This window comes from Sylvia atricapilla, chromosome 21, assembly GCF_009819655.1.
Source record: "Sylvia atricapilla isolate bSylAtr1 chromosome 21, bSylAtr1.pri, whole genome shotgun sequence".
In the NCBI taxonomy this organism is placed as follows: Eukaryota; Metazoa; Chordata; class Aves; order Passeriformes; family Sylviidae; genus Sylvia; species Sylvia atricapilla.
In genome coordinates this window covers 2,681,525-2,709,504 of record NC_089160.1, presented here as the reverse complement: position 1 = coordinate 2,709,504, position 27,980 = coordinate 2,681,525, and the positions used below count along the sequence as shown (strand labels likewise).

The window sequence follows — 27,980 nt, the reverse complement described above, 5'->3', positions numbered from 1 at the left end:
CAGTCTGTGAAGGGAAGGCGGCTGTGGCCCTGCCCTGGCAATGACAATTCTGAACACACTCACACAGTCTGTCCGCGGCTTACGTGGGTCCCCAACGCTGAAACAACACGCGGAGGCCAAAACTCTCCGAATCCCTTTACCAAATTTATTTCTTTTTTCACCTCTCCTCCTTGAAAGTCTAAAAAGAGTCTTGGCTACCCGCCTCTAAACGCTGCCGGACAGCGGGATGGCGAGAGAGGTCAGCATCCCTGCTGGTGCGGCACCGTGAGGGAAAACCACGGCGCCCGCCCCGCCTGGGCGGAGACGGCGGGACAAAACGGGATGGGAACAACGGGGAAAGAAACGATCGTAGGGCACAGGGAGGGACACGGAGCGACACAAGGAGAGACAGGGAGGGACAGGGAGGAATAGGGAGGGAATAGGGAGGGAATAGGGAGGGAATAGGGAGGGAATAGGGAGGGAATAGGGAGGGAATAGGGAGGGACAGGGAGGGCCGGGCCCGTGAGGGAAGAGGGCGTTCCCGTCCCTCCCCTCAGCCCGGCCGCCATTTCGGGAGCGCTGGGCGGGCAGGCGGCGCCCTCTGGCGGCCCCGCGGCCGGGCTGTCCCGGCCCATCCCGGCGGCCATGAAATCCGTGTTCGTCACCGTGGGCACCACCAGCTTCGACGAGCTGATCGCCACCGCCCTCTCCCCGCCCGCGCTGCAGGTCAGCCGCCCGGGACACCGGCTCCGGGCCCGCCCGGGGCTGGCGCCTGCGCGCCGCCGGCTGCCCCGCCCTGGCTGCCGCCGAGGGGCCCGAGCGGTGCCGGGGAGAAGCGCCGGGTGTTGGTGGAGGAAAGGGCGGCCCGGTCCGTGGTGTGGGGTGGCGGTACCCGGGCTGGTGTAGGCGGGAGCTGGGCCAGGCGCCGCGGTGTTCGGGCTGGGCACACCCCTCATACAGCCTCTCTTATCCGCGCCTCATCCCCTTCATTCCATCCCCGTCATCATCCCTCTCTTCATTCCCCCCACCCGGCATCTCCCCATCTTCCCCACGCGCGTTTTCTCCCTGTTATCCTCCACTGATCCCTGCCGTGCCCCGCAGGCGCTGCACAGCCGCGGCTACCAGAAGCTGGTGCTGCAGGTGGGCCGGGGCTCGCTGCCCCAGGAGCAGCCCGGCAGCAGCTCGGCCGTGGAGGTGGAAGTGTTCCGCTTCAAGGAGTCGCTGGCTGAGGAGCTGCAGAGCGCAGAGCTGGTCATCAGCCACGCAGGTACGGCCCCGGCTGCTCCCCGGGGCTGCGGGAGCTCCGTGGGATGAAGTTTATCCGGCTCAGGGCTGGGCTGGGCGTGCTGAGGTCCGCAGCTAGAGTTGGGTTGTTCAAGAGGCTCTCGTGTTTCAGCAGCAAGTAGGGGGCGATAGTTCATCTCTCAGCATGTTTTTTTCTGTTTCTCTTCTAGGTGCTGGTAGCTGCCTGGAGACTCTAGAGAAAGGAAAGCCACTAATAGTAGTGATAAACGACAAGCTGATGGACAATCATCAGCTGGAGCTGGCCAAACAGCTCCACAGAGATGGCTGTGTCCTCTACTGTAACTGCAGGTATGGAGCTGCTGTGGCTGGACAAGAGTATTCCATGTGACAGCAGAACTGACACTGTAACAACAAAATGTACATCCTTCTCTGTAATCTCCATCTGGATATTAGATTTTCCAGAGTGAATAGACTAACACTAGGTAGCAATTTATCACACTTACCAAGCCTTTTGACCGTGGCCTCTTCTAAGTTTTTTGGTTGTTTTTTTTTTTTTTTCATTTGGGGGTACATGTATTTAGATTAAAAGAAGAAAAACACTTGGATTCAGGGGAGTTCATAAATCAGATATTATCTGGTTAGTAACTTTAAGTACCCCTGTCTTTCAAGTACTTATTCAGGCTGCCTTTTTAACCAAACTTTACTGAATCCACCATACCTTCTGACAGGGAATTTCACAGATTTACTGCCTGTCACTTCAGGAGTGAAACAAACTAAACACACACAAAAAAGTCCCACCCCACAAACAAACAACACATGAAAAAATCCCACCATCACCAAAACCCATAGCTCCTTTTGTTTTAGAGTTCATCTTGACTCCTGTTGGGTTTATTTCTTCTGGTTTTGACTGTGTCCTACTGTTTTCTCTTGTGATTGACTCCACGCTAAAAATAACAGGTGACTTTTAAACTGAAGGCAGAGGAAATGTAACTCCCATCACTTAGTCTGCATTCTGTTCCTTTGCCCTGTAAGCAGAATTTCATATGTTTCAGAAGAGCTTTCTGAACAGATCAGGCCTGGCATTCATTTATATTGAGCAAGTTTCTTAAACTCATTATCTTGGTGCTTCTGTCAGCTTTGGAATTTTTATTTCTTTGTGTTGGGCAATGCCAAGCATTTGAGCCTTTCTTGCAGCCTGATAATAGCAAGTAACAGATTGATGTAGCTGTTCTTTCTGGCTCTGTGATCAGGGGAGGACTCTGCCATGTGCTCAAATAGGATAGATTTCCTCCTGTGGTGTATGGAGAACAGCCTCAGATCTTGTTCAGTCTCCCAGCATTGCAGCCACAGAAGATTAAAAAGTTTTAAAGTTGAGTTTATCTCTGGAAGCTGATGGAATAGCAATAGCAATGCTGCCTATGAGCCAGTGCTGGCTGGGGCCTGCTGCTCTGTGCATTCTTTTCCTTTCCATACATATCCTTATTTAATATTGCCATGCTAAAGAATTATGGATGGATGAACAGAAAGAAATTTGTATTAAAAAAAAAATCCTATGGGATGGATCTTCTTTAATTTTTGCTATTGTTCTGTTTTCACAGCACTCTTGTGGAGACGCTGCAGTCGATGAACTTGTCAGCTTTGAAACCTTTCCCTCCCGGACAGCCAGAGAAGTTTGCTTCGTTCTTGGATAAAGTTTTTGGGTTACAATAAACAAAACAGAGAAATAAAAAAAGTTGGAATAAAATGTCTCATCTCCTAGACATAAGATCTGCCAGCTGGGCCAAACACTCAAAGAAACTATTATTTAATATTAACTGATATTAAATGGCTTCCAATTTAGTGCCAGACTCATTCAGCTTTATGCTTAAAAGAGTACAATGCCGATAAGGAGGGAGTGTGAACTGTCTAGTTGCATGGACAAACACGTTTATATCACAAAAGCTGCGCTGGGATGGTAATTGCAGTGATGAGGACAAGCTAACTATTTTAGCTTGGCATAGGCATAGTGGTCTCTTGACCATTTTTGCCAAGTACAGGTGGAAATAAATTGTCTTTGTTCCTGTGATGATCTGCAAATGCCTACAGCTCTTTTTTCATGTTTGAAAAGACTGCTTAAAAGTGAGGGAATTAAGGCTCAAAAGGAACAAAGGCATGGTTCACAAGGTGCAAACCTGCGGCCAAAGTGCTCCCCTGGGTTTGGGTGATTTACCCACAAAGTAAAACACAGGACAGGAATGGGCTTGGCAATACAATTGCTCCTTTTTCATGGTGTTATCCCATCAATAACCCATCCCTTTGGATTTCTGCACGCCCTTTTTGATTATACCTAAAGAAGGAATTCTCCCCTGTGAGGGCAGTGAGGGCCTGGAGCAGCAGTGGCTGCCCCTGGAAGTGTCCCAAGGCCAGGTTGGATGGGATTTGGAGCAATCTGGGATAGTGGAAGGTGTCCCTGCCCATGATAGAGAGCTAAAACCGGATGAACTTTAGGGTCCCTGCAAACCCAAGCCGTTCTGGGATTCTTTGATGCTGATTGGAATTTCCCATTTAAAGTATGGAAATTGAAAATTACGTTGATGTTACATCGATTTTTTTTTTCAAGTATTTTGAAAACCAAAGGGAGGGGTTAAACTTTAAAATGTTCACGAATGTTCTTGGCCTTCTAAAGCTCTAGTCCTTTAGAAGTGCATAATTGGCGCTAATTGCCCTTCCTGCAATGACATTATTCGTTGGGAGGCGAGGAGGGGGTCCTTTTGTTGTTTAAAACAAGGAAATTAAACTCCTGATTTGGCCCAGCTGAGGTCAAGTCCATTTCTTAGGAGGAAATTAAATTGAATTGAGCCATTCCAATCCAGCACAAAGGCTCCAGGTGGAATGAATCAGGCCACACAGCTGTGCAAGGGTCACGTTTGCCAATACCCCAAAAATTTACCCCAAATACTCGATTAGGCGCAACCAAGACTTTTCACTCCCTTAACCACTGCTATGAAGTTATTTCAAACCCACTGCTAGCAACTCGCCTCCCGCCCGGAAGCCCCGAGTGGAAAAATTTTGAACAAATCATTTTGAATAAATCATTTCGAATAAATCGTTTCGAACGCACTGATGTTCCCGCTGCCTTTCGGCAGCCGAGAGGCGAAGGAGCGATCTCGGCCAAGGCGGCTGCGGGAGGAGCCGCTTCTCACAGCTCGGGATGCGCGCCCACAGCGGCAGGCACGCACCTTCAAAACCGGCGTGAAACAGGCCGAACCGTCCCCGCGGGGCTGCCGGGAGCCCGGGGCCAGGCCGAGGCGGCGGCCCGGCGCTGAGGGCCGCGGGCAGGGCCGGGCGGGCCCGCAGCTGGCCGCGCTCCGCCCTCAGCAGCCCCTCAAGAGCCGCGGCCTCGCGCCCGCCGCCCCGCGCCTCGCCCGCGTCTCCGCGCCCGCCTCAGGCGCCCCGGCCGGGAAGATGCACAAAGGCTCCAAGAAATACTTCGGGCAGAAGTCTTTCAGCGAGGTGGCCATGGATGAATACCTGGGCAGCCTGGGGTTGTACCGTAAGATGACGGCTAAGGATGCTTCGTGTCTTTTCCGAGCCGTCTCGGAGCAGGTGAGCGGGCGGCCGGGGCTGGGGGCGGCCGGGGCGCCTGAGGCCCGGAGCGGGCTGGGGGTGTCCCCGGAGAGCTCCGGGAGAGCAGACCGGGTGCCCAGAGCGAGGTGCCGCCACCGAGGATGGGTTGGGGATGGTTTGGGGATGGTTTGGAGATGGGTTTGGGGATGGCTGCGATCGGCTCCGGCCGCCTGGGCTCCCCTCAGCCTCAGGTGTCCCCGGCTGTGCCCCGCTGCCTCCTGTAGGGGTGGCCTTAGCCTGGACAAATTAATGCCTAACGCCAGGCAACTCTTGAATTAAACTCTTGATTGTCTCCTCTTTTCTTGACCTTTTTGTTCCAGCTCTTTTCATCTCAGATTCATCACGCAGAAGTTAGGAAAGCTTGCGTCTCCTTTATGAGGCAGCACCAGTCTAGGTTTGAATCCGTAAGTATTGTGTGTTCTGTGTGTTAGCTGGGACGGGGTGACGGTGGTTTAGCACTAAACATTGCGAAAATGATGCTTTGCCACGCTTGAAAGACGGGAAAAATGACAAGGTGACTGCTTCCTTACCTTGAGTTGCAGTTGCCCAAGTTTTATCTTAACTTCGGTTCTGAAGTTCCTGAAAACAAGCGAGCTGCTCAAACTTACACGGCGAGTAGGGTGAGTTATTTGTGTAGCGTATTCTCTGTGGAGCAGCCATTGCAGAACTTAGGTGGGAAATGTGTAGGATTTTGGAGCAAGAAACGACTTTTGAAAGATGGGGGGAAATTCTGGAGTAATGACATCAAGTTATGAGGGTTTTGGATGGTTTTGGTCTGTGGCAATTTGTGTGAAGTGCAGGTGTGTGTGCAGTGTGGGTTTGTAGGGTATTGATGTGGTTTTTGGAGGTTGTGGTTTGGAATTGTTTGTTTGTTTGTTTTCCCTGTAATCATATTTAAGTACTTCATCTAATCTAGGAGGGGCTTGAGTATTACTTGGAATCATGTCCTTAATTTTTTGTTTTAGGATCTTTTGGAGTTCTCATGTTTGTACCCCAAATCATTCCTATGTTCTTTGTGCCTTGCCTCCTCCAAATTAACAGCTAGTAGCTGTTAAGTGGTGTTTAGGTTTACTTTTAACTTTGCTTTCTAACTGCCTAAGTTTTTATATTTGTTTTCTTGTTTTGTTAAAAGTATGTTGAAGGCTCATTTGAGAAATACCTAGAACGACTAGGAGATCCCAAGGTAAGCCTGATCTAAGACTTATTGAGAGATTTAAATGTAAAGAGATTAGAACAGGGAAGTGTTTAAGTAATTACTTAAAATGTGATTATTTGAGTTTAAAGATAGACCCTTTGGGAATCAATAGCATAAATAATACTGAGGGATTTTACTGAATAAACTGTACATGTATAAACATTAACAGTTTTAGTGGAGAATTTGCATGGGTGCAGAGGAGCAATCTCTGCAGGCTGGACAGTAAAAGATCGTTCATAACTGTAGTTTTTCTCTAAGAAGAGAAAAGCAAAATACGTGGAGTGTACCTTAAATGAAATGTCTGTCAGGTTTTACAATCCCCTGCTTCTTCCTTTACTGTTCAAACTTCTGTTTCTTTAGTCTTTAACCAGTAACCTTGGTGAATGCTAAAGTTTCTGATACAAATATGGGTTTAAAGAACATTTATGTAAAACGATGTGTTGGAGCAGCTCTAGCAGCAAATCAATTTTACTGATTTTGACAATTGTGTAGCAGACTCCTTTTACCTCACTCTCTCCCAAATCCTTCTGTCTCAGCTTTCAGTGCATTATTGCTTTAACAAACTGTTCAGTTTGAATAGGTATTCTAATAGTGGAGAATTTTAATACTACAGAAATGTAGAATATAGTTGTTGATGTTTAGATGCCTCTATCTCATATAATCTCATATTCTTGCACAGGAAAGTGCTGGCCAGCTGGAAATAAGTGCTTTATCCGTGATGTACAAGTAAGTACCTCTTTCTTAAGGTTTACTTTGTTTTGCACTTGGTGTGGGGGTTCTGGCCCCAGAACTTTCTTAGTGTTTGCCATTGAGAGATGAGTGTGTGAAATATGATTAGAAATGCTTCCCTAAAAAAACTTACTTAACTGGCATGTAAATGGTGCCATCACAGCCCCTGTTCTAGGGGGCAGGGTCAGTTTCCTGAGATGCTTGTTGTCTTTTTGCTGATATTAAACTTGGCTGTCAAATGTTTGCCTCTAGTGGCTGAAGACTGGAAAATGGGGAGCACCAAAGAGCTGTGTGCAGTGGAAACACTGTGTGATAGTTACAAGCATGACTAAAACTCCTCGTGTAGGTGTTCTTGAAAGCTCCAGAAGTGAGCAGTATCTGCCCTACCTGGTGTGTATGCACTGTTTTTTATTTCAGAAGTAACACAGAACTATCTGCCATCTGTGAAAAGCAGTCTGGCTCTCTAGTGGTAGAAAATAGAAGCCTCCTTTTGCAGTCTCATTTTGTCCCAGTACTAAAGGAACAACTGAAGTTTGGCAAGAATTACTGAGGTTCTACTCCTTTCACAGGGTGCCTAAATCACTTAGACTGGATTGTCTCAGTGTCTGAGCAGCTTTCTGTAAGCATAAGTATTTGACTTAATCTGTGTGTAAATATCATGGTCTTTCACAGAGAATTTTTATTATCCCCTCAAGATGGGTTTGCTCACCTGGCTGTGGCTTTCTGGTAGCATTCATTTATCAGGAAAAGTGCTTTGCTTGATTTTTCTGCCAACCAGCAGCTCCAAACTGCTCCCTGGAAGCTTCATAACACGGTTCTACTGAAGGTGTGCTCTTGCAAGTGTTGTTTTCCCTCTGCTTACCCAGGCGGGATTTCATTGTGTACCGGTACCCCGGGAAGCCACCCACACATGCTACAGACAATGGCTTTGAGGACAAGGTCAGTAGAAGTGAGGGCAGTTTCCTTCTGTTCCCCTGCCTAGTCTGTTTTCTTACTTTCCCTGAAGCTGGATGAGTTGTGCAATTTTTTTTCCCTGAAAAGGGGAAGTTAATGGGAAGGGATGACTGTAACTGATTGATTTTTGTGATCTACAAACTGATCCCAGTTCAGAATGGGAGCTACTGTATCAGCTTATCTACATCAGCACTACTGCTGGGGGCAAAAGGTAGGAGCCTAAAGGACAAATACTTTGTATTACCTTGCATCTGACCCCTCTGGTGCTTTCTGGAGCTGTGTAGATGTGGGGGCACAGTTGTGTGGCTACTTCAGGTGTGATGCCAGTGAAGCTGCTGCAGCGTGGCTTTCAGTGGCTTTTACACATTTGCCAAGGTGGCCAGTCTGCTCTGAACCTGTGCTGCTGCAGCTGTCACTGATCTGTTGATGAGCACTGCTGTCTTCATTTATGTGTACTTCTTCCTTCATCTACACAGTTTCCTGTGTAGCTTAATTTAATTCCAAGACCAGCTGAGTTTAAATCAAACAGCATGATCCAAATGCGTGTTTGTCCTCCAAGGCTTTCCCAGCAGAGCTCTCATTAAGTGTTGGCAGCTGTCTGTCATTACACTGTGAGTTTGGGCAGCAGCTCCTTCTGGTGTTGCTCCTCCTCACCACAAGAGGAGAGCTTGTCTTGGCAGAATCCAGAGAGCACACAGAATTAAGAGTCCTGGCATCTGGGAGCTGCTTTTCTGGGAAGCATCCTTGCTGGCAGTGTGCTGACAGCTGCCTCAGGGCTTCTGCCCGTTGCAGTTGGCCGTGGTTGTGTGCCAAGAAGTTTGCTAGGACATGTTTACATGGTGTGTCAATGCATGTGTTGCAGAAAGCATCTTTTCTTCTTAAAAAGCAAGGTTTTAAGGGCTGGAGAGGTAAATGCTCTTCTGGCCTTTCAGGTAGAGAAGGATAAAGTGTGCCTTTGATGCTTGGGATAGTGTGTCTCAGGGTGCTACATTCAATGGGTTGTGCTTATTTTACCTCCTGAACAAATGCTGGTCTTGGAAACAAACTCCTATTTCATGTTCAATACAGCAGGATGTAGAGATGGTTTTTTTCTTTGTATGATACAAAGTTATTTAGAGATTTTACCTAGATTTCAGTTTTGAACTGATGCTACAACTTTTTTATGTTTATATTGAGAATATTTACTGTTTTCTTGATGAGTTGATGTCAACTGTAGAATGAAAGTATATCTGAATTTGGGATTATGTCATTCCAGCCTTAAAACTTTCTTTCTATTTTATTTTCCCAGATTTTACTGTGTTGTTCTGGTAACGGCCATTATGACTCTGTGTATACAAAACAATTTCAGGAGAATGCTGCCATTTGCCAGGGTAAACTTGAAATATTTTTTCTATGGAAGAGAATTGTGTGTTTTCATATGTTTAGAGGCAGGGTTTGTTTCAGTTTTCAGGAGTGGGGAGAAGAGAGGTGGAAGCTCATTTATGGTTAATTTTTATGCATAGACTTACTTTTTTTACCTTTTAAGTGGGTGTTGGACCAAATGACTTCCAGAAGTCCCTTATTCCCAACTGAGTTAGTTTATGACCCTGTCCTTAACCTCATTTGATGTCACTACTGCCTTGTAACAGTAGATCACATCTGAGGATCTGCCTGCCTTGAAAACTGCAGGAGTTCTTATGGATCTCACATTATCGAGCTTTGTGTTGGTTTGTTCAGCTGTATTATATGAGATCCTCTACAAAGATGTGTTTGGCATGGATGAGGAAGAATTAAGGTCTGCAGTTGAGGTGTTTCGAAGTAGATCCAAGAAGAACAGAAACAGTGGTCCTGTAGGAAGTGAGGATGCAAACTTTGATGGTCTCCATGAAAAAGAGCCCAGAAATCCATCAGAAAAGAGGTAGTATGCTGGGAACGGGATCTGGTAAGAGGGAAGCAAAAAACCCTGAACTTAAAAACCTTGCAGAGGACAACTTTTCCAAGTTTCTATGAATTTTTATGGACTATTAACTCTTTCTTTTCCTATGTTATGACACAAACACAAAGCCCAAGTATGTTGTGGAAGAGAGTGTGCTTTCCTTGGAGCTGGGAAGTGCCATTTAATTAAAGATCTTCTGCTGCAGCCTGTGTTATAGTTGTGTTACTCTGTAAAATGACAGCTTATTTGTAAGTAAAATTGCTCCTTATTCATTAGAGCTTTATTTTTTTTTTTTTTAATGAGAGGCCTATTAGTTTTCTGAGCCTCCAAAGGTCTGAAAGTCTTGAGAGCTGCTTCTGAATGCTTGAAGGCATCATTGGTTTGATGGTACCTGGCACAGAGTGTCTTGTGCTTGACAGTGCAAGAATTCAATCAGTGGGGTCACCTTCATCCTTTCCTAATTCAAGCAGTAGCCCTCACTAGAGGTGAGTTTTGGAACAAACAATGGCTAAATTCTTAAAGCTTGGAAAAGGCTTGTCCTGTACTGCATTTCACCTTGCTGGTGTTCAAGGCAAAACGTGCCACTTGATGGCACCATGGTGCTTTTTCAGGGTGTGTGAACAGTTGGTGATATTAATCCTGGCTAGAAATCGTGTGTTGTAGCTTTTGTAGTCTTATTTTCAATTTTTTAGACTGGGCGATTGGGAAGGCAGCGACCCTGACAATCCACAGGAAACCAAGTTCAAACAAGGCATTGAAGAGCAAAAGGTTTGGTAGTTTTGGGGGAAAATACTTACGGTTTTCTTTTGAGGTGGTTTTTTTTTTTTTTTTCTGTTGTATGATGTTACCCTTCTAAGGGCTAAATCCTCTTTACCACTTTCTAAAAATGTATTTTTGGCAAGTGGGTGGCTTATTTCTTCCATCTCCTTGTCTTTTGGTTTTGCCCTTGAGTCTCTCTTAAATTGGAAATGTTTTTTTCCTTTCTGAAATTTACGAGTTCTTCTCTAGCTGATTTTTATTTCCCCCAAAAGATGGAGCTTAGCAGATGTTTCCTGATTTGCTGTTTGTGTTTCCCAGAATGTGGTTTAAATTAGTTCACTTTTGCCTTGACCATAGTATAAATTGCTTATGAATACTTTTAGAACTTCTACAGAAGTAGAATTTTCAGATACAATAACTGAAGTTGTCACCAACTTCTGAAGCTGTGGCTTCATTGCTCTGGTTGGCTTCCTTTGATTCTTTCTGAGCACAGAACATGCCAGGTGTTACTCCTGAGCCTCTTCTGTTCTCCAGAGTCAGTTTGCTCAGCACCTGATTGCCTGGATCTGTTTTCATACCCTTGAGTTTTAGTTTTTAGAGAAATACAGTGGAAGTGAAAATTTTGGAAAATAGCATCTGTACTTTTTTAAATGGTGCACAGATGCTGGCAGGATAGAGACTCTGCTGAACACATGAAATGCACTTGTTAATGCTCCATTCCAATTCTGTTTTTAGCCTCCAGAAAATCCTCCAAAGATGCCTGTTCCTTATAAAGTGCTAAAAGCACTGGACTCCACCATCTATCGAAATGTGGAGTTTGATGTTTGGCTGGACAGCAGAAAAGGTATCTTTGGAAAGGGGAAAGTCAAAAAGCTCTTCTTGTAGTAGGGTTAGCATTAAATTTATGAATCTGAGTCCCCTGTTTCTTCAAATGTGAAGGACACAGGTGAAGCCAGCAGGTAGCTGTAGGTAGGACATGTTCTTGGTTTCCTGTCTGGCATTCAAAGTACAAAATGCCCAGCTTCTGAGACTGTATAATGGTACAAGGTTGCTGAAGATCTGATCTCTGCTACTTAGGGACTACACACAGGAAATAGGAGGATTCAAAGCAGAGCACAAAACTCTCTTGCCATTCTGTTGTATTGGAAAGCATTCAAATGTGAGGTTTTTGTTACAGCATGTGTGCAAAGACTTCTTTTTAGAGCACGATTTTGGCCCCAGAATCGTATAATAATGAAGATCTCAAATTTAGCATTGAGATCTGTCAGATGAGTTTTTCTCCTGCCTCCCAGCCCTCCTGGGCTTGAACATTCTGCAGAAATTTCATGGTTCTCATGGCTTGGGAAAGGTTGGCTGCTTTTTGACACTCACTGTGGCTGATCTGTAAAGCAAGAAGTTACCAAGAAAGATAAGTTTTTAAGTGATACTTGATGTCTGACCCAAAGTGCTTTGCATGCTGAAGAACTCCAGCATTTCACCACAGCGTAATCAGTAATGAGGATCATTAAAATTCTTGGAACTGAGTGCAGTAACCAATTATCTGTGTCGAATACTGACGTGCAGAGAAGCCAGGCAAGGAACAGAGGTAAAAAAAGCTGAAATCTTAACAGCAAGGAGACTTTAGGCAATGTTAGCTTTTTCCTGATGACATTTCATGTTTGCCAAGTACCACCGGGACTCTGGCAAGATAAGAGATGTCCAACATTCTTAATTCCAGGATTTGTATTAAATGCAGGATTAGCTCTGTGCCACCACAGAAGAAGCTGCAGTGTTGTAGTAGTGCTGCTTGCTGCATTATCTGGCTGTTCCTGGTCTCATGTGACTTAGCCTGGTTATGGTCTATTGTAAGAACATCTAAAGTTACTCCACTGTTACTGTAGGGAATGTTCTGGTGTGCACAGGAAGTATTTAACTCACTTGGCCTGTGAATTGTAGTTGAATGCTGTCATGAAGTACTTGTAGGATGTGTGAAGAAAGAACAGTAGCTTAAAGGCTTTTTTTACCCCCCTTTTATTTATTTATTCATTTATTTTTAGAGCTTCAAAAAACTGACTACATGGTGTTTGCTGGGAGACAGTACTATTTAGGAGACAAGTGTCAGGTTAGTACTCAAAGGAGACCCAGTTATGATAAACTGTTAAAGCTACTTTAAATGGACTGTGATAAACCTTGAAATCATTTGATTTCATAGATTTTTTTCTAATGCTTTTCTCATTATCTTCCCTGTAGATGATCTTTTAAATGTAATTTCTTTCTAAAATCTACCTTTAAACTTGGTAGTGTGATAGAAAAGCAGTTTGGAGATTCAATGTAAACCAGTCATCCACATTCTCTGAGCGTAGAAGTTCCAGGCAGAGCGCAAAATGCACAGGGGGTGCTTTTGATGTAGTTGTCTCTAGATTTTTCACTTGGCTTAAGCAACAGGTCTGAGTAATCTTATCTTTCTCACCAACAAAATAGCTAAATATTTTTATAAAATAAAAAGGGAAGAGCTGAAAAGGGAGGAGTAGAATGATCTGGACAGGAGATGCTGAAAGGAAGGTCAATTTTCTGTGTATTCTGATGTCATATGTAGTGACATTTTTTTATCCCTTTTTAAGGAAGTGCTAATGATTCACAGTGACTTGTTTCTCACTGAGCAGAGTTTTCCTTTTCCTACTTTATCTTCTGTTCTCCTCAAGTTCTTAAGCAGCAGTCTTCCTTGGTACTTATCTGCTGGGCACAGGGGATAAAAATAAATTAGAGAGCAGGTATCTTGCCTCTCAGTTGCTCACAAGACTGATTTTATTTCTTTTTATCCTCTCTGAAGTTAGTACAGTGCTCTTTATTTTGGTTGCAGTTTTGAAGAAGTACTTGAGACTCCTGGGCCAGCTCAGTAACATGGGACTGGATAGGAGCAGCCTTTGCTATTAATGGTTTGTGGACAATATTCTGATTTGGGTTTTTTTAGAGCTTCCCTTCTTCTCTCACCAGGTGTGTCTGGAACCAGGAGAGAAATACTACAATGCTCATATCCAGGAAGTTGGACAGGATAGCAACACACTGACTGTATTTGTGGAGGAGCTGGCAGAAAAGTAAGCAGCCTGGTGATGACTTCAAGTTTAAATTCTTTGTGGTTGAGAGGTTTGGTTTTCCTCTTGCATTTCTAATGACCCAAATGATTATTGTAATGCTTTTTGTGAAATTTTCCTTCACTGGAATTTACAAGTGATCTTTGCAGTTTGGGCTTAATTCACAGAGAGCAAATTGCCCTCTGCTGCTGGGTTTCTCTGGAGTTTTTATGTTGTACCCAAGCAACGAAATAATTGGCACTTCTGGTGAATGTAATCACTTTCCCCCTTGCTGTTTGATCACTCACCCTCCTCCAAAGCTGGGATTGACAACATTCTGCAAAAATTCTGTGTTGTCCCTTGCTTTTAGGGGTACCTCTGGAGGCACACAAATGCAGGGCAGGGGAAAGAGACTTCACCTAGGAAGTAAATAGCATTTAAACTAAAGCCTAGCTTGGCTTTCTAATTAAACAAGTAGCAGTGATATATGCTTGGTGCCAGAGAAAACAGATTATTTATTTTCACAAACTATTTTCCTCTTGGTGTTGCTTCAGCCTATGTTGTTGTGCAGAATGTATTCCTAGGGCGCTGCTGACGTGGGTGTCCTTCCTGCAGGCACACAGTTCCTTTGGCAAACTTAAAGCCAGTGACACAAGTGGCTCCTGTCCTTGCTTGGAACATGGCTCCCAACAGAAGAGGAGGAGCTTATCAGAAAGTAACAGGTGGACACTTCTCAGGAATAGGTTGGTACAAGGCTTCCAGAAGCTTTCCTTCCCTTAGGAAGTAGGGGAGGAGCTTGTGACAGTTGTAACTGTAGCAGTCTTTGGATACTGGAAGGGGCTTAATTTACTCTGTGATATAAAATTTGGCTTCTGTGGGCGTTTGATGGAAAGTTCTTTCAGTCAGTGATGAATTTGCCTTTGCAGAAGAGCAAATCCATTGATATACAAAGCAAATTGGGTGTTGGTCAAAATTGCCCAGAACAAATTTGCCACTTGAAAACACATCTAAAAGACATGTCAGTGAACTAGAGAGCTTGTCTGATCTGGCATTAGCAGTGATGCACACGGGGACCAGGGCTTCCCCAGCCACGTAAATATGGGTTCCATTTCATTTGGAGGAGGAGTTGTGAGGTTTTTTTACTTCCATAAGTAAATGCAGCCTGCATAGAGAGATTTTAACACTGAATGCTGGTTGGATCAGCTGAAGCTGAGAAGGTGCACTCATGTCACATCATGTATCCTTATCATGTAGAATTCCTTCTTGGTCCTTTTAAAGAAGGGTCTGCGGTTTCCATATTTACAATGCAAAATTGGAGTAGGCCACTGGCTTTCTTTTCTGTGGCTTCAAATATTAATTCTTCTCTTTTATCATCTGAGACCATAACTGAGGTTTAAGGCATAAATCTTCTCTGTCCTCAATGGAAGCAGCAGAAATGGACATAAAAACACGGAAGAGGATGCTGAAGAAAGTCCGTGGGAAGGAAGTGTTCATGGCTGTGGCTTACAGCAGGGGACAGCCAGTGCTGCCACCCCGGCTGCAGCACGGGGCTCCCTCAGGGCGCTTCCCTCCCGTCCACTGCTCCCAGGGAGGGGCAGCCATGGCCCCCTACAAACCCTATCACCAGCAGAATCCTCCCAGGCACCACCGTGAGCCCGGCTTGCCCAGGTAGGAAGCTTTGAAAACCTGAGCAGGCCACTCTGCTTTCTGTTCACTCTCCCTGCAGACTGGGTAGGAGAGGGTTTGTGCTGTGAGGCACTTCTGGTAGTTGCACCTTTTCCGCTTTAAACTCGAGGGGTCTGCCTGATTTATAGATAGACATAACATACTTGGCCCTCAAATAGCATTCTACCCCAGCCCAGGGAAGAGAGGCTGTCAGAGCTATGACAACTTCTCCTGCAGGTGAGTGACAACAAACCTCTTCCACTAAAATCTAAAAATTGCTCTACCAGGCACTGGGGAGGCTGGCGGGGCACGAATTGCCTGTTTGCTGCAGAGTGTGAAAGAGCATGTTTCTCGTGGCTCTGCAGAGAGAACTGAGCTAAAATGGAGCAGGCAAACAGAGGTGAAAGTGCAGGTGGTGGTGACTCCTCACCCTCTCTCTTGTTCCCCGAGCTCGTTCGGCCGCCGCCCGCTGCCCTGTGTGAGCAAGGAGTACAGCTTTGTGCCAGGGGCTGCAGAGGAGCCCCAGGGGCCAGAGGAAACTGTCATCTTCTGTGAAATCAAAGGAGATGATGACACTGCTTTTCCTACCCTGCCTGTGAGTTATGAACAAAGGGTAAGCTGAAGCTCCTCAAAGAGAGAGGAGGAGGGGGAGACTAAATGCGAAGTGATTCTTTACCTAAATATACAGCAGCTTTTTGTTTGTGTTCTTGGAGTAAGGGTTAGCAGTGAGTGCGACAATGGAAGACTGAAATTAGTCTAGTTCCTGTAAAACCTGCTTGAAATCTCAGTTTTTCTAGACATTCCCCTTCTGTGTATCCTTTGTAGCACTACTTGTTTGTTTTTAAGCTTATTTTCATAAACATAATCGTGTTTCTCCTTTCTATTGCAGTTTGAAAACAAAATCTTTTCCTCCTGTGCATGTCTGTCTAGCTCTGAATGTTGTGGGAGAAAGCTTTTCACTTGTTTGCCACACTATAATTTATTGTTTGGGTAGCAAGATTCAGAAACTGGATAGTGATAGCCTGGATTTTTTTTTCCTATGAATTTGTAGTTGTGATGTTTTGGATTAACATACTGTTCTGACACAGTTTCTTCTGCTACAGAAACAGGAAAGAACTACAAACCTAGACTTTTCTTAAAGCAGTCTCTTGTTGAATTGTAGATAAAGTGGTAGTGTATTCCTGGAGTTTAAAATATTTTTGTTTTTCTTTGTTTGTAGTCTAAACCTAGTCCAAAGCTGCATGTGCTAAAAAACCCTCCCTATTTATACATAGGTATCTGAATAGGAAAACAGACTAAAAAATGCAACCAAAACCAACCTGGTATGTTTGAAGTTTTTGCTGTGTTGAAGCAGTGAGCTTAGATTTAGAACTTAAAACTAGGCTTAGACTTGTATTTAAATGAGGGAGAGAGAATATGCTTAGGGCTGTTTCAGCACCAGTCATTTTTCTTTCCTCTGAAGTACTAGATCTGTAATCTTTGCTCTGATTTTTCCTCCAAGAGTGCCAAGGAATAAGGACACATTATCCTGCAATTTCTTTTTCCAACATGAAATCAATACAGCTCAGTGGTTTTTTTCTCCCCCTTTGCTAGACTTGCCTGCAGCTGCTAATGAATAGGTTTTCATGTTCGTTCAGTGACTTTATTGTCAATGCCAAAGCTTTTTCTCTCTCTTCCTTGTCTTGTTCAGTAAAGGAATGTGACATTTCCTGGGGAAAGATGCATCTCACAGAGGACTCTGCCATGCTGCTAGAGGCCTGGTGGGAGAATCTTCTGCCTTACCACCTCTGCTTCAACCTTGGAAATCTTTCAAGCCTCTCTGAGCACTTTATCCATCTCCTAGTCACCAGTGTCTTCTGAGGAGAGTTTTGAGTGTCACCTTAGCCATCACAAAAGACTGAATCAACTTCTACTCCAGCATCTCAGTCCTATATTCCTCCTTCAGAGAACTGATCTTTTAAAATGGGGTGCAGCTAAAGACTGATTTCAGTGCAGCAACAAAGGGCATGTAAAACATTGAAGGGGGTGCTGTGGGCAGCCTTGGGCCATGCTTCTCTCTGAAGTAGTCAGGGTTGCATGTGTGGGTCAGCCTAGTGCAGACACTGCTGTCTATGCCAGCAGCCACCTTTTGGTCCCACCAGTTGTGACTAAAGATGATCTTTCTCCTTGATGATCAGTGTTTGGATGAACTGATCTGCTGCTGCTGCTGTGGGGGGAATGCTCTGGAATGAGGAGTGCACTAATACATGTTGTGGGTAGCAGCCTTGTCTGGGATCTGCTCCCTCCTTTGCAGCTTTGTTAGAGCTTAGGATAAAGCTGGATGAGTTCTGGGAGGGAGCAGCTTGGCTGCATGGCATAGGACAGTGGTAAAGCTGCTAAATTGCCTTAATTATGCAAGGCAGAACAGAAGGAATGGACACACAGATGATGCTTCTAGTAAGCTTTGGTTGCAACAAGCTGGGTCTGCCTGCCTGTTTCTGTGTATCCATCTATAGAGCATGGAAAGGTTCTGAATTCTTTCTAAATGTGTGCTTCTGACTTTGCTTTTCAGAGCCACAGTAGCCCTGCTCCCATTGTCCATGGTCCAGGGGCATTTTGGGTAGCAAGGAGAAGTCCAAACTCTGTTCCATCTAACAAGCAGACCCTGAGTGCCTTAGAGGAGGAGGAAGAAGCAAGTGAAAGTGGTGAGTTCTAGAAGGATTGATAAGAAAAAAAAAAAAAAAAAAAGAGATTGTCAATGTGCTTTTCATTGTCAAAAGTAAGTTCCTTACATCTCCTAAAGGAGACAAAGTGAAATGATCCTGGAAGCAGGTTATTAATGGATGCACTGACATGTAATTGCAGTAACTCCAGGTTTTGGTTTTTTTTTTTTTTTTTTTTCTCCCCTCTCATTTTTTTCCCCTCTAAATCAAAACTTCTTGTTCTCTCTTCCTTGTAGGGAAATTTCGTGAGGAATATATTTATGCAGCTCCAGGTGAGTAAAAGTTTAGGCTTTGCTGATAAAATATTTGGTGAATGTAATACACTCAAATTATGGCTTTTTTATTAGTTTGTGAAGGATTAGATTTCATGCAGCTCTTTTCAATTAATTTTGCCTATTTCCTCCAGATCCCAGCTGTGAAAATACAGCAGTGTTTACTTCAGCAGAACCTACAGCAAACTTGGTAAGTTTTATTCACAGACTTCAGATTTGAGATCTTTGAGGTGTGTGGCATTCAGGAAAACCATCCTTGGATTGCATAGTAGGCCAGAGACTTCATAAAATAAATGAAATCAGCATTTCTTTATATATTCACCATCCTTTTCCTCCCTGAATGGTGAGTTTTTTATCTGAGTCTATAAGCACAGTCTGAATTGCACTGGATACATGGATTTCCACCTTTCCCTCTGCAAAGAGAGAGTGTGTATTTGAGTGCTATTTACTTCTCTTTCTCTGCTCCAGACAGCACTTGCTTTTACCAGGCCACCCTTCAGGTTATATTCCAGTTAATCTTAGTCCTCTTCTGTGGGACTGGAGAGATATCATCTGTGGTACAGCTTACCTTGGAAATTTTAATTTAAATTTTTTTTTATTTGAAATTAAATCTTTAGTCACCTGCTGCTCCACGGTGAATGTGACAGCAGTCCTGAGCATGTCAGAATAAAACTGTGTTTAGTTGAGCTACAAAAAACACTCTGGGTGTATAGTCTGTAAATTTAAAAATAAAAAAGGTCTGTTATCTTTGTGCCTTGTGGCTCCTTTGCCACTGAAATGAACCATGCTTTGCTTTGGAATCCCTTCAGGAGGAAGGGGCAGTCTCGGTGTCACCTCAAGATGAAGTGGCTTCCTACAGCTATCCCCAGAAGGTAGTGTCTGGTACTCTGAGCTGTATCTCCCACTTCACTGTGGTGGCCCTGCAGAGAGGTAACCACTCTGCTTGGACTGTGGCACTTTGTGGGGACCCCTCACAGCCTCTGGCAGCAGAGAATGCAATTCCCTGCAAATACAGGCAAAACAGACAATGCCTTGCAGGTGTCTGCAACTCTAAACTGGTATTTTTGAGCCAATTTTTAAGGAGTTTGGATAGTTAGTGCCTTTATAGCTAGGATTTACAAGATGGATTTGTGTGAAGTGAGAATTTGTGAAGTACGTGGTATTTACATAGTCTTTGTCAAAGCCAGTTGCAGAGGCAGACTGTCGAATGCTCTTGACTCTTTTCCAGGTGTTGGTGAACTCTGCAACAGTTTCCACCTCCACAGATGTTTATTCTGCTCCAGCTACAGGTCTCTCTTCAAATTCTGCTGCCTCCACTCCAGCCAGTGTCATAACAGCAGCTCCCCCACAAACAGCTGTTCAGCCTGTCATAGTATCTCCCTATTCTGTGGGGAGGCCAGGTAGAGTGTACAGACTGCAGCTGTGGACTTGGATTTCCAAGTTTTCAGTTACGTTTTCCCCTCCCTTCCTCCCCCATCCAAAACAAGTGTTAAAAGGCCTAAGGGGAAAAAAAAAAAAAGTGTCACTTGCTTTGGTTTAAAATTATGTAGTTGTAACTTGGCTGCTGACTTCTCATTTTGAAAGGGCTGTTGCCCCTGAATTTTTATGGGAATTGGAGGTCTCTGCTTTGTGTTGCACCCTTGCCACCTTTAACCGGTAATGCCAAATATTTGTTAGAAAATTCTTTTCAGAAGGCAGAGTTCAGTGCAGCTCCCTTCAGCTCCCCTTTACTACAGCTAATTTTCCTCTTGAGTTGAGGTAGCAAGCCTCTAGAACACTATCACTTCCAGGAGAGTCACTGGCTGGGGTGTTTTGGGGTCCAGTTCATTTTTGTGACCCTTAGTTTCCTCTGTGCAAGGAGATCAGGTTTGTGGGTAGTCACAGAGTGCATCCTCCACGTTAGGTGCTGTACCTGCTTTGCTCTTGGAAAATGGCAGTTATGTAAAAATTCTGTTTTCCTTCTTGCAAAGAGCACTTCTCCTGTCTTCTGTAATTTTCATTTAGCATCTAAAAAATCTCCACCTTCCATTCTTCTCAGTTCTGTCTCACTTTTCTTGTCTCTCTTTTTTTTTTCCTACTCTGCATGAGAGTTTAGTCAGCATGGTTCTCAAAGCTGTCTGCTCACTGGTGCCAACCTGCTGCTGTGGTAGAGGTGTGGGCCACCTAAATGGATATTTAACACTTGTCTGTCCAGAAGATTTTTGTCCTCATGTGTCTCAAACCTTCCCTTGTTTTTGTTTTACTGTCACACTTTTGAGGACTTGGAATGATTAGTCTGCTCTCTGTTATTTTTACATAACTATCTGTCCTAGAAGTCTGGCCTGCCTTCTAATATGAAGAAATTATTGAAAAAGACTTTTTTCCTTAAATTAGAATATACAGCTTGCAGGTAGAAGTGCAGTTAAGGCTTGAGAGATTGAACCTTCCCATCTAGTTTTAAAACTACTTCTGGATGCCTTTCAAAGTGATTGGTGAACAGAATTTTGCTAGAGCCTGTATTTAGGGGCACTGAGGTGTCAAAGTACATACTGAATTGTGTAACTTAACACCTCGCTCATTTGACATACCACGGCAAAGTTGACTTTTTGGGTGACATTTGTTTCCTTCCAATTGTAGCGGTTTCTTCGGTGCCATTCCCAATTTATTCAGCTCCTCTTCCCCCAGTGAGTGAGGTGGGAGAAGCCAGTGCTGTTCTTCCAGCTTACTCTTGTGATCCCAGTGGCAGTGATCTGCCTCGAGGTAATGATGCTGTTTTGTATTTTTACTCCTGCACACTTCTGACTTGTGTTCTCCTTGGAAGCTGAAGAGAACACCAAGTGAGAACATATAGTGAGAAGAAGTGGTTCTATGCAACTTGCAGGGAGTGAGAAATAATATTACAGATACTTATGCTAAAGTGTTTTCATTCCCAGTTTTGAACAGAAACTTTGTATCTGACTCAAATATATAATTACTGCAGCACTAGACAGCACCTTAAATAAAGCTCAGGGAGAGTGTGCTTGGCCTGTATCATACTTGTTTGTGTCAGAATAATCACTTTTCTGATAACTGATTAAAATAAGAATTGTGTATTTATAAGCTGTGCTGTTGCACAGTTCAGTGAGATATTTTGGTTGTTTTCCCTTATGGCTGCAAGCTGTAATCCCATGGCATTACAAACCAGGGCTGAAGTGTGGGGACAGTTGTTCCTTGGCTTTGTCACACACACTGCCATCAGCTGGACAGTGTGTAAGGTCCATGTCAGCTGTTCAGCAGTGAGAGTGCAGGGACCAAGCCTGCTGCTTTCACAGGGCTGCCCCCTGCTCTGCAGTTCCTCTGCTCTCTCACTGTGCCCTCAAATCCAAGGTTTGTCATCTTGGCTGTTCTGTTTCCCCTTCCCTGCTGTGGTACCATCACTGATCCCGTGCCCACATCAGAGTTCTGCTTTCCAGCTTTAGCTGAATGCCCTTAACTGAGGCTTTCCCCACTTGGGAGAATGGGGTGTTAAGTGTGCTGACAAGAATCTGGAGTGGATGTGGATTAATAACCTCTCCAGACTCTGCCTGGAGCTCTTCAGCTGAGCCAGTCCACATCATATGGGCCCTGTGATCCTTGGCACTGACTGTAGTAATTTTAAAGATTATTAGTTAATAGTGCTGCATGTAGCATTTATGTTACACTGCTGGAGTATAATCTGGATGGCCGTGAAGTTGAGAAACTCAGCAGGTTTGGAGTAGAGCAGTGAAGTATGTGGGTGTGCTTGATCTGGAGATGTGTGTGCTTTGCTGAAGACACCAGGCTGATGTAGATGGGGAGCAGGACTTGTCAATAGACTGAAGTCCTGGGAGGAAATCCTGCTGTGGGCTCTAGCCTTACTTACACCTGCATTTATTCCACTTTTCATAGTATCTTGTGTCTTGCTTTAACGACATTTAGGACTTGTCGAGTGTGTTTAATTAACACAGTGACCTCAGGTGTCCTGCCCTTGCCTGGTGCCCTGTATTTGAAGGAGCTGTTGAGAAAAGCCTGCTTGAAATGACTGTGTTCCAGAAACACTGTGTTCAGTACTGGCCAGAGCTTCCCATCAGCACAGTAAAAACTGTCAGGAGATGAGATTTTTATCAGGCATCAATGTGGCCTTTATGTTTTCACGTCAAGAAGGGCAACTTTTTTTTGGCTTAGCTGTTGCTTCATAAGGTTGTCACGTTCTACTGAAGAGGAACTTGATTTCCAGACATCTAAAAGAGGAATATAAACAAAAACTGCTCTCCTACTGTACTGACTTCTGTTCCATCACTCCACAGATGTCAGTATTTCCAGTGTCAGTTTGTCACTTCAGTCTCCCAGCAATTCCTTTGTACTGTTGTTGCTGCTATGGAAGCAGCTGTTTCATTCAGCTCTTATGCTTGCTTTGCATAGATTTGCATAAACAATTGAAGAACAAAATTGGGTTTTTAACAAAATTCAGTAATTTTTCCAGATGTAATTTCAGCTATATACTGAAAAGTTTGGATTTTTGTAAGTTTTTGGAGTATTTTTACTCTTTTACTGACTGTGGTCAGTGTTAGAGCCAGACCACCAACACTTCCAGGACTAAGGATCTGTGTGCATTTCCTGAAACAGCTGCATGGATTGTTGCCCTGATAGATGGGGTTGAACAGTAAAAGAATTGAGAATTGGCAGCAGCTACAAAGGAACAAATCCTTGTGCATTTTAAAATTGTGGTTTGCTTTGCTGATGCTTTTGCCTTCCTGCAGCAAACAGCAACACAAAATGCCACAGAGAGAGCAGGGCTGGGGAAATGTGGGAGATGGGACAGAGGAGCCAAGGCCTGCTCTGGGGCAGGGTGGGTATTTGTGTGCATGGAATGTAGTCACTCTGCAGGTGTTGCTGAGTTTAATCCCTCTCTGCCTCCTTCTGAGTCGTCTCCCTGCTGTCCCTTGGCTTTAGTACAGCTGGGAGCTCAAAGTCTGTGCTGTGGAATAGGTCACTTACTCTTCTTGAGCCTTCAAAGCAAATCTCTATTGGAATCTAAGAAATCAATTTTTTCTCATGCACAGTTTCAGAACTCTGTCATGGGATTAAACACGTATCCTCTTCATTTTTTTTTTTTTTTAAATGTCCTTTCAGTGGGTCAGCTTTAAAGGTTTAAAGCTGCTTCACAGTTTTTGGACAGTTGGAAATGTGTTTCCAAGTTCAAAAGCCTGTTGCTTTTGGAGAGAGGTTTCAAAGTCCCTTCACACACCTGGGACTGTTTCTCAGCATATCATTTGCTTGGCTGGGGACAAATGATTCAGTACAGGGAAGACAGAAGTAAAAGACTCTGCAAGAAAGCAGGGAACTCTCTACCCTTGTGAGGAAGGAATATATTCCTTATTCCTGCTTCCACTGAGCTTCATGTACAGCTGGGGACCCCAAAATTTGGTGAGAAGGTCTTAGGATTGCTCTGTGGTAAATCCTAGTTGCTTAGACTATGGAGACTTGGAAAAAACTTATTTATCACTTGAGTCATCAAGATGAATAAACCAAAATTATAGCTAAAGTAGTTATTGAATTAAATAATTAATTGGTCAGATAAATGCTCTGCCATTGCACAAACATCTAACTGGATTTGATTTAAAAGATGAATATAGTTGTTAAACTAGTTTTAAGATATATTTTTACCCTTGAAACTTTAAAGAAAAGGTAGTGCAGAAATACTGTTATTCATTAAGTAAGAATAACTTCAAATAAAATGTTTTTAATGTAAGTTGCTTTTGGTTCCTGGTTTATATTCCTCTGCTCTTTAATGTCCTATCCTTTAATTTCAGATACAAAGGTCTTGCGGTATTATTTTAATATGGGATTGCAAGTAAGTGCTTTTAAAATGAGTATAGTAAATAGCCTGCAAAACCTGCTGGGTTTCCTGACAAATGTACTGATGTCTTCAAAACTTTCAAATGTCCTAAATGTGCATTCTGTGCACTGGGTGGTTAGTATGGATGGACTTTCCTGGTGGAGACTGCTCAGGAAGGAAAGTTCTACCTCAAAATATGAAGTTTTAATTGTTAATTAATTGTTCTACTGCGGGTTGTGGTTTTTTGGTTTTACTTCTGGTTTTTTTTGCTGGTTTGGGGTTTTGGGTTTTTGGTTTTTTTTGTATTTTGGTGCTGGATAAATATTCTTTCTGTGAAGAGAGGGGTAGAACCTGAACCAATCTTGAGAGAATTTGTGCACTTAAATTTGTGCACCTTAAGCAGCCAGGAAACAAACATCAAAGACCATAGAGATGTGTGGATAGAGTCTCTTAGGACTTGTTCAGTTGAGCTCAGACTGGTTAACACCATTTCTGTGCTCTGGAAATTTGCTCTGCTGAAGCATTCTCTGTGGCAATAGTCAAGTGCAGTGTCAGTGCTGCTGCTCAGGGAAGTAAAAACAGCAACACGAGCTCCTTCAGCTGAAGAAATGGGAAAAATCTCTGAATATGACAAAGTTAATAAGTGGGAATCTTCTTCCTCTGTAAAGGTTTTTGACACAACAGCAGTGTGGCTCTTGCTGCAGGTATTGCAGGATATTTCCTGGTAGGCTGTGTTGGTTTGATGGGGTTTTTTGTTTGTTTATATGTCTTAGAGGACTAGGGAGAAAAAAACTTCCCTTTTTCCTACCTTTAGATCTGAAAAGTAGCAGTGGTTTGGAGGAGGGCTGGAGAGTGTGTGGCTGTATGCATAACCATATTTTCCCTTTTCCTGCAAGTACTGCCAGCAGAGCTGCTGGCCCTCCATGATGTACATGCAGCCAGTGCTGCCTCCATCTCCAGTGGAAGTTTACCCAGCCTATGCTGAACCAGCTCCTGTCCTGGATCAGGGAGTGCCTCAGCTCTTCCCTGATGCTGGGCAGGCTGAAGTCCACCAGGTTCCCTTGGAGGCATCAGGAAATGGTTTGTATTTGAGTAATGCTGTGTTCATGCTCGTGAAAGCCTGTGTAAAAAGGCCATCAATGTGGCTGGAGTGTGTGAATGTGCTTTTTGTTCTGTTTTTGTTTTTTTTTAAGGTAACTTCCAAAACACAGAGCCTCCAGCCCTGTCCTATGGGCCAGTGTACTACCCAGTGGTGTCAGACCCCTTCAGCCAGCAGCCCCTGCTTGGCTTTGACTCCGTGGTTCCTGCCTACCGCTACATTGGCACCTGGCATCCAGTAAATCCTCCCCACGGCAATTCCCCGCCTGTGGCCAAGGCTGGGAGCTCAGCAGCACCACCCCAGGTCGGCTACATGGCCTCCCCCAACCCTGCACCTCCTGATGCACCTCAGGGAATGTAAATCTGGGAGCTGCAGGCTCCTCTTTGGCTTCTGTTTGCCAGCTCTTGTTAATACTGTTTTGTAAATGTTACCCTCACTCAGGGAGTTCAGTCAGTTGGTCAAACTGTTGAAATTTCGTTTTTCTCTTTAGGTTTATGCTACTAATAGATGACAAGGTGTTGCTTTAGTTGGTTAGGAAAGCACAAGAGAAACGTACTGTGATGCAGAGAACAGCTTGGATGGGAGTAGAGAAGTATGTGAAAAAACATGCTGTGACTAAAGGCATGTTGTGTATGTCTGAGGGCTTGCACTGAAGCACCTGGTTCTTGCTGCAGCACTGAATCAGGCTGCCATCACAACTCAAACACCGGGCACAGGGTTGTTAGAGGGGGATAATAATGTTTCAAATAAGTTGACTTTCTCAGATTTTGCAAAACGAAGCTGCTTTGTCTCTAGTGGTCACATTTGTCATAGCTGTATTTCTTCTGTCTGACTTCATAGGGCATAGATTTCCTGGAAAGCGTAAGAATATTATTTTGATCTGTTGTATATTTGTAAGATTTGTTTTGTGAAAGCTGTTGCACATTTGGTGGTGGCCGTGGTGGTTAATTTGCACAAAATAAAAGCATTAAACATATGAAAATGAGTGGTTTATTACTGGCAGGTAATGTTCCTGACAATTAGCTATCCCACAACCTGGACTGAAAAAATGCACTCATGTGGGACAAGGCTGTTCCAGCCTTCTGTGAGAAACCAGCAAAAGCTTTTAGCATGGAAATGGAAGTAGAATAATTCCTGGTAATTGCACCTTTTCACCCCTAAACTTAGGCACAACATGCTTGCCCTTCAAGTGGCATTCTACACAAAATTTAGATCAGCTCTATTGGCCCATTCTTCTGTTTGGAGATTTTTTTAAGTAACTTTTCCTTTGTGTATAGCTAGGTGGTGGTGAAAAGGGGATTAAGTGCAGAACTGGGAGGGAAAGAAATTGTATTTCCTTTGGTATCCCTTTTAAGTAACCCTGGAAGCAAAACCATAGTAGGAAAAAGTGACTTGTGATGTTTTTGTCTTAAAATTCATGCAGCAGGGTTTGTGTCGATAATGTAACCCTGTAGGGGGAGGGCTGCAAGCTCAGCATTTAGTTTCCCTACTGCAATTTCTAATTGCTGTACATATAATTTGGTAATTTAATAATGGCTTCTCAAGATGGAGCCGCCAGGTAGGAAGATTAGAATGACCCCTGAATAGCTAATTTGATTTTGAGCTGCTGTGTGCTGTTTTTAAAACAAAACATTTACACAAAATTGTTTATGAAATAATGGGTGGCCTTTGTGTTTCTGCCTCTGGAGGAGCACTTGACTTGCACAGGCATTTTTTTGGAGAAAATACCATGAGGGTTTTTATTTTCTCTGAAATAACATTCACTAGCCTAACCTCTAAAAGGAACTGGTAAAGCCTGTGGTTTATTTTAAGGAAAAAATAAAAATGAAAAAGTAGAGTCTCTGTGCTGGAGTCATGGGTGTGTTTCCACCTGTCTCAGGTGCCATCTCTCACATCCCAGGCAGTTTCTGTCAAACAACGAAGGGAATGGAATATTTTCCCTTTTCAGGCTTTAGTTCTGAATTCTGCCTCCTTTCTTCCTCTGTCACTGAGACAACCTTGCTTTTCTCTACACACGTGGTTATCACAGCACAGTGTTGGTGTTTCGTATTCTGATATTAGTCTGTCCCCTGGAAGTCATTTCTTTCTTTTTTTAATTGGGAAAGCTGATAGTTCTGGTAGAGAGGGGTTTTTTTGTTTTTTGTTTTGCTTACCCATCTAGGACCTGGCTTCTTCACCATCAGCCATGGCTATTTCAGCCTCACTGGCCATTTTGATACACATGAAAATTACTTTAATTGACATAATAACATGTCATATGTGGCCAGTTAACTTGTTTATGGATTTGATACACAGAGGTACCTCTGTAACTCCTTTTATGTATTTTTCCCAGGGTTTTTAAGCCTCAAAATCAGCTTTTTGAACTAGCAAGTAGGAGCTGTGGGGTAGCAGTGTGTCCTGCAGCTGATGAATGCTCTCTGTGGATAGGAAATGCCACCTCTTTATTAACAGCAATAGAGCTCAGAATGGTACAGAACTTTCAGTGATTGCTGGAGTCTTTTATTTCAATTGTGTTTCCCAGAGTTGTGTTGCAGCACAACAGCTCTGCAGCACTTTACTGAAACAGCTGCCAAAAAAGCCACAGCTCTGCCTAAACTGAGCTGACCTGCTCTGTGCTTCAGCCCTTTCCTCAGCTGGAGTGTGCCAGTCTGGTTGGAGCATCCCTCTGCTAACAATAATCCTGGCTTTGTGGCTAATCAACCTTTTCCAGGGGCTGTAGGAGAATTCACATCAAAATTACACCGAGTTCTGGGGCTTGGTTTGAGGGGTTTATGCATATTCCAAGTTCTGGGCTTGGGGTGTCTCCTTTATTTTATTTCTTTTTGGTGAGGAAGCCAGTGTCAGCCTGGTGCTTTTCCAGCCATATGTTTCAGTGTGATTATTTTAGCTTGATTATTGCTGTTACAGTTTGGTACCAGCCCAGTGTTCTGGGTTTTTCATGCCCAGCAAAATTGCTGTAAATGGGGATATTGGGATATAGTTTGAAGCCATAATC

General features: G+C 43.9%; 2 protein-coding genes across 2 annotated transcripts; both read left to right on the top strand.

Annotated features, from left to right (window-relative positions):
• The first annotated feature begins 527 nt into the window (after positions 1 to 527).
• On the top strand, positions 528 to 2,968 carry LOC136370495 (UDP-N-acetylglucosamine transferase subunit ALG13-like). The gene is made up of 4 exons (XM_066333935.1): positions 528 to 705; positions 1,081 to 1,246; positions 1,434 to 1,572; positions 2,823 to 2,968. The coding sequence occupies exons 1-4, from the start codon at positions 625 to 627 to the stop codon at positions 2,932 to 2,934; spliced, it is 498 nt and encodes a 165-aa protein (XP_066190032.1). The 5' UTR covers positions 528 to 624; the 3' UTR covers positions 2,935 to 2,968.
• A 1,673-nt stretch (positions 2,969 to 4,641) lies between these two features.
• Positions 4,642 to 25,855, top strand: LOC136370496 (UDP-N-acetylglucosamine transferase subunit ALG13-like). Its single transcript, XM_066333936.1, has 22 exons — positions 4,642 to 4,809; positions 5,151 to 5,234; positions 5,963 to 6,013; positions 6,705 to 6,751; positions 7,621 to 7,693; positions 8,997 to 9,078; positions 9,425 to 9,605; positions 10,316 to 10,391; positions 11,118 to 11,226; positions 12,419 to 12,483; positions 13,356 to 13,456; positions 14,048 to 14,175; positions 14,866 to 15,100; positions 15,548 to 15,710; positions 17,649 to 17,781; positions 18,036 to 18,071; positions 18,206 to 18,261; positions 19,300 to 19,471; positions 20,688 to 20,810; positions 23,861 to 23,901; positions 24,783 to 24,966; positions 25,080 to 25,855. Exons 1-22 carry the CDS (start codon positions 4,669 to 4,671, stop codon positions 25,343 to 25,345), a joined length of 2,547 nt encoding a protein of 848 aa, XP_066190033.1. The 5' UTR covers positions 4,642 to 4,668; the 3' UTR covers positions 25,346 to 25,855.
• Positions 25,856 to 27,980: the final 2,125 nt, after the last annotated feature.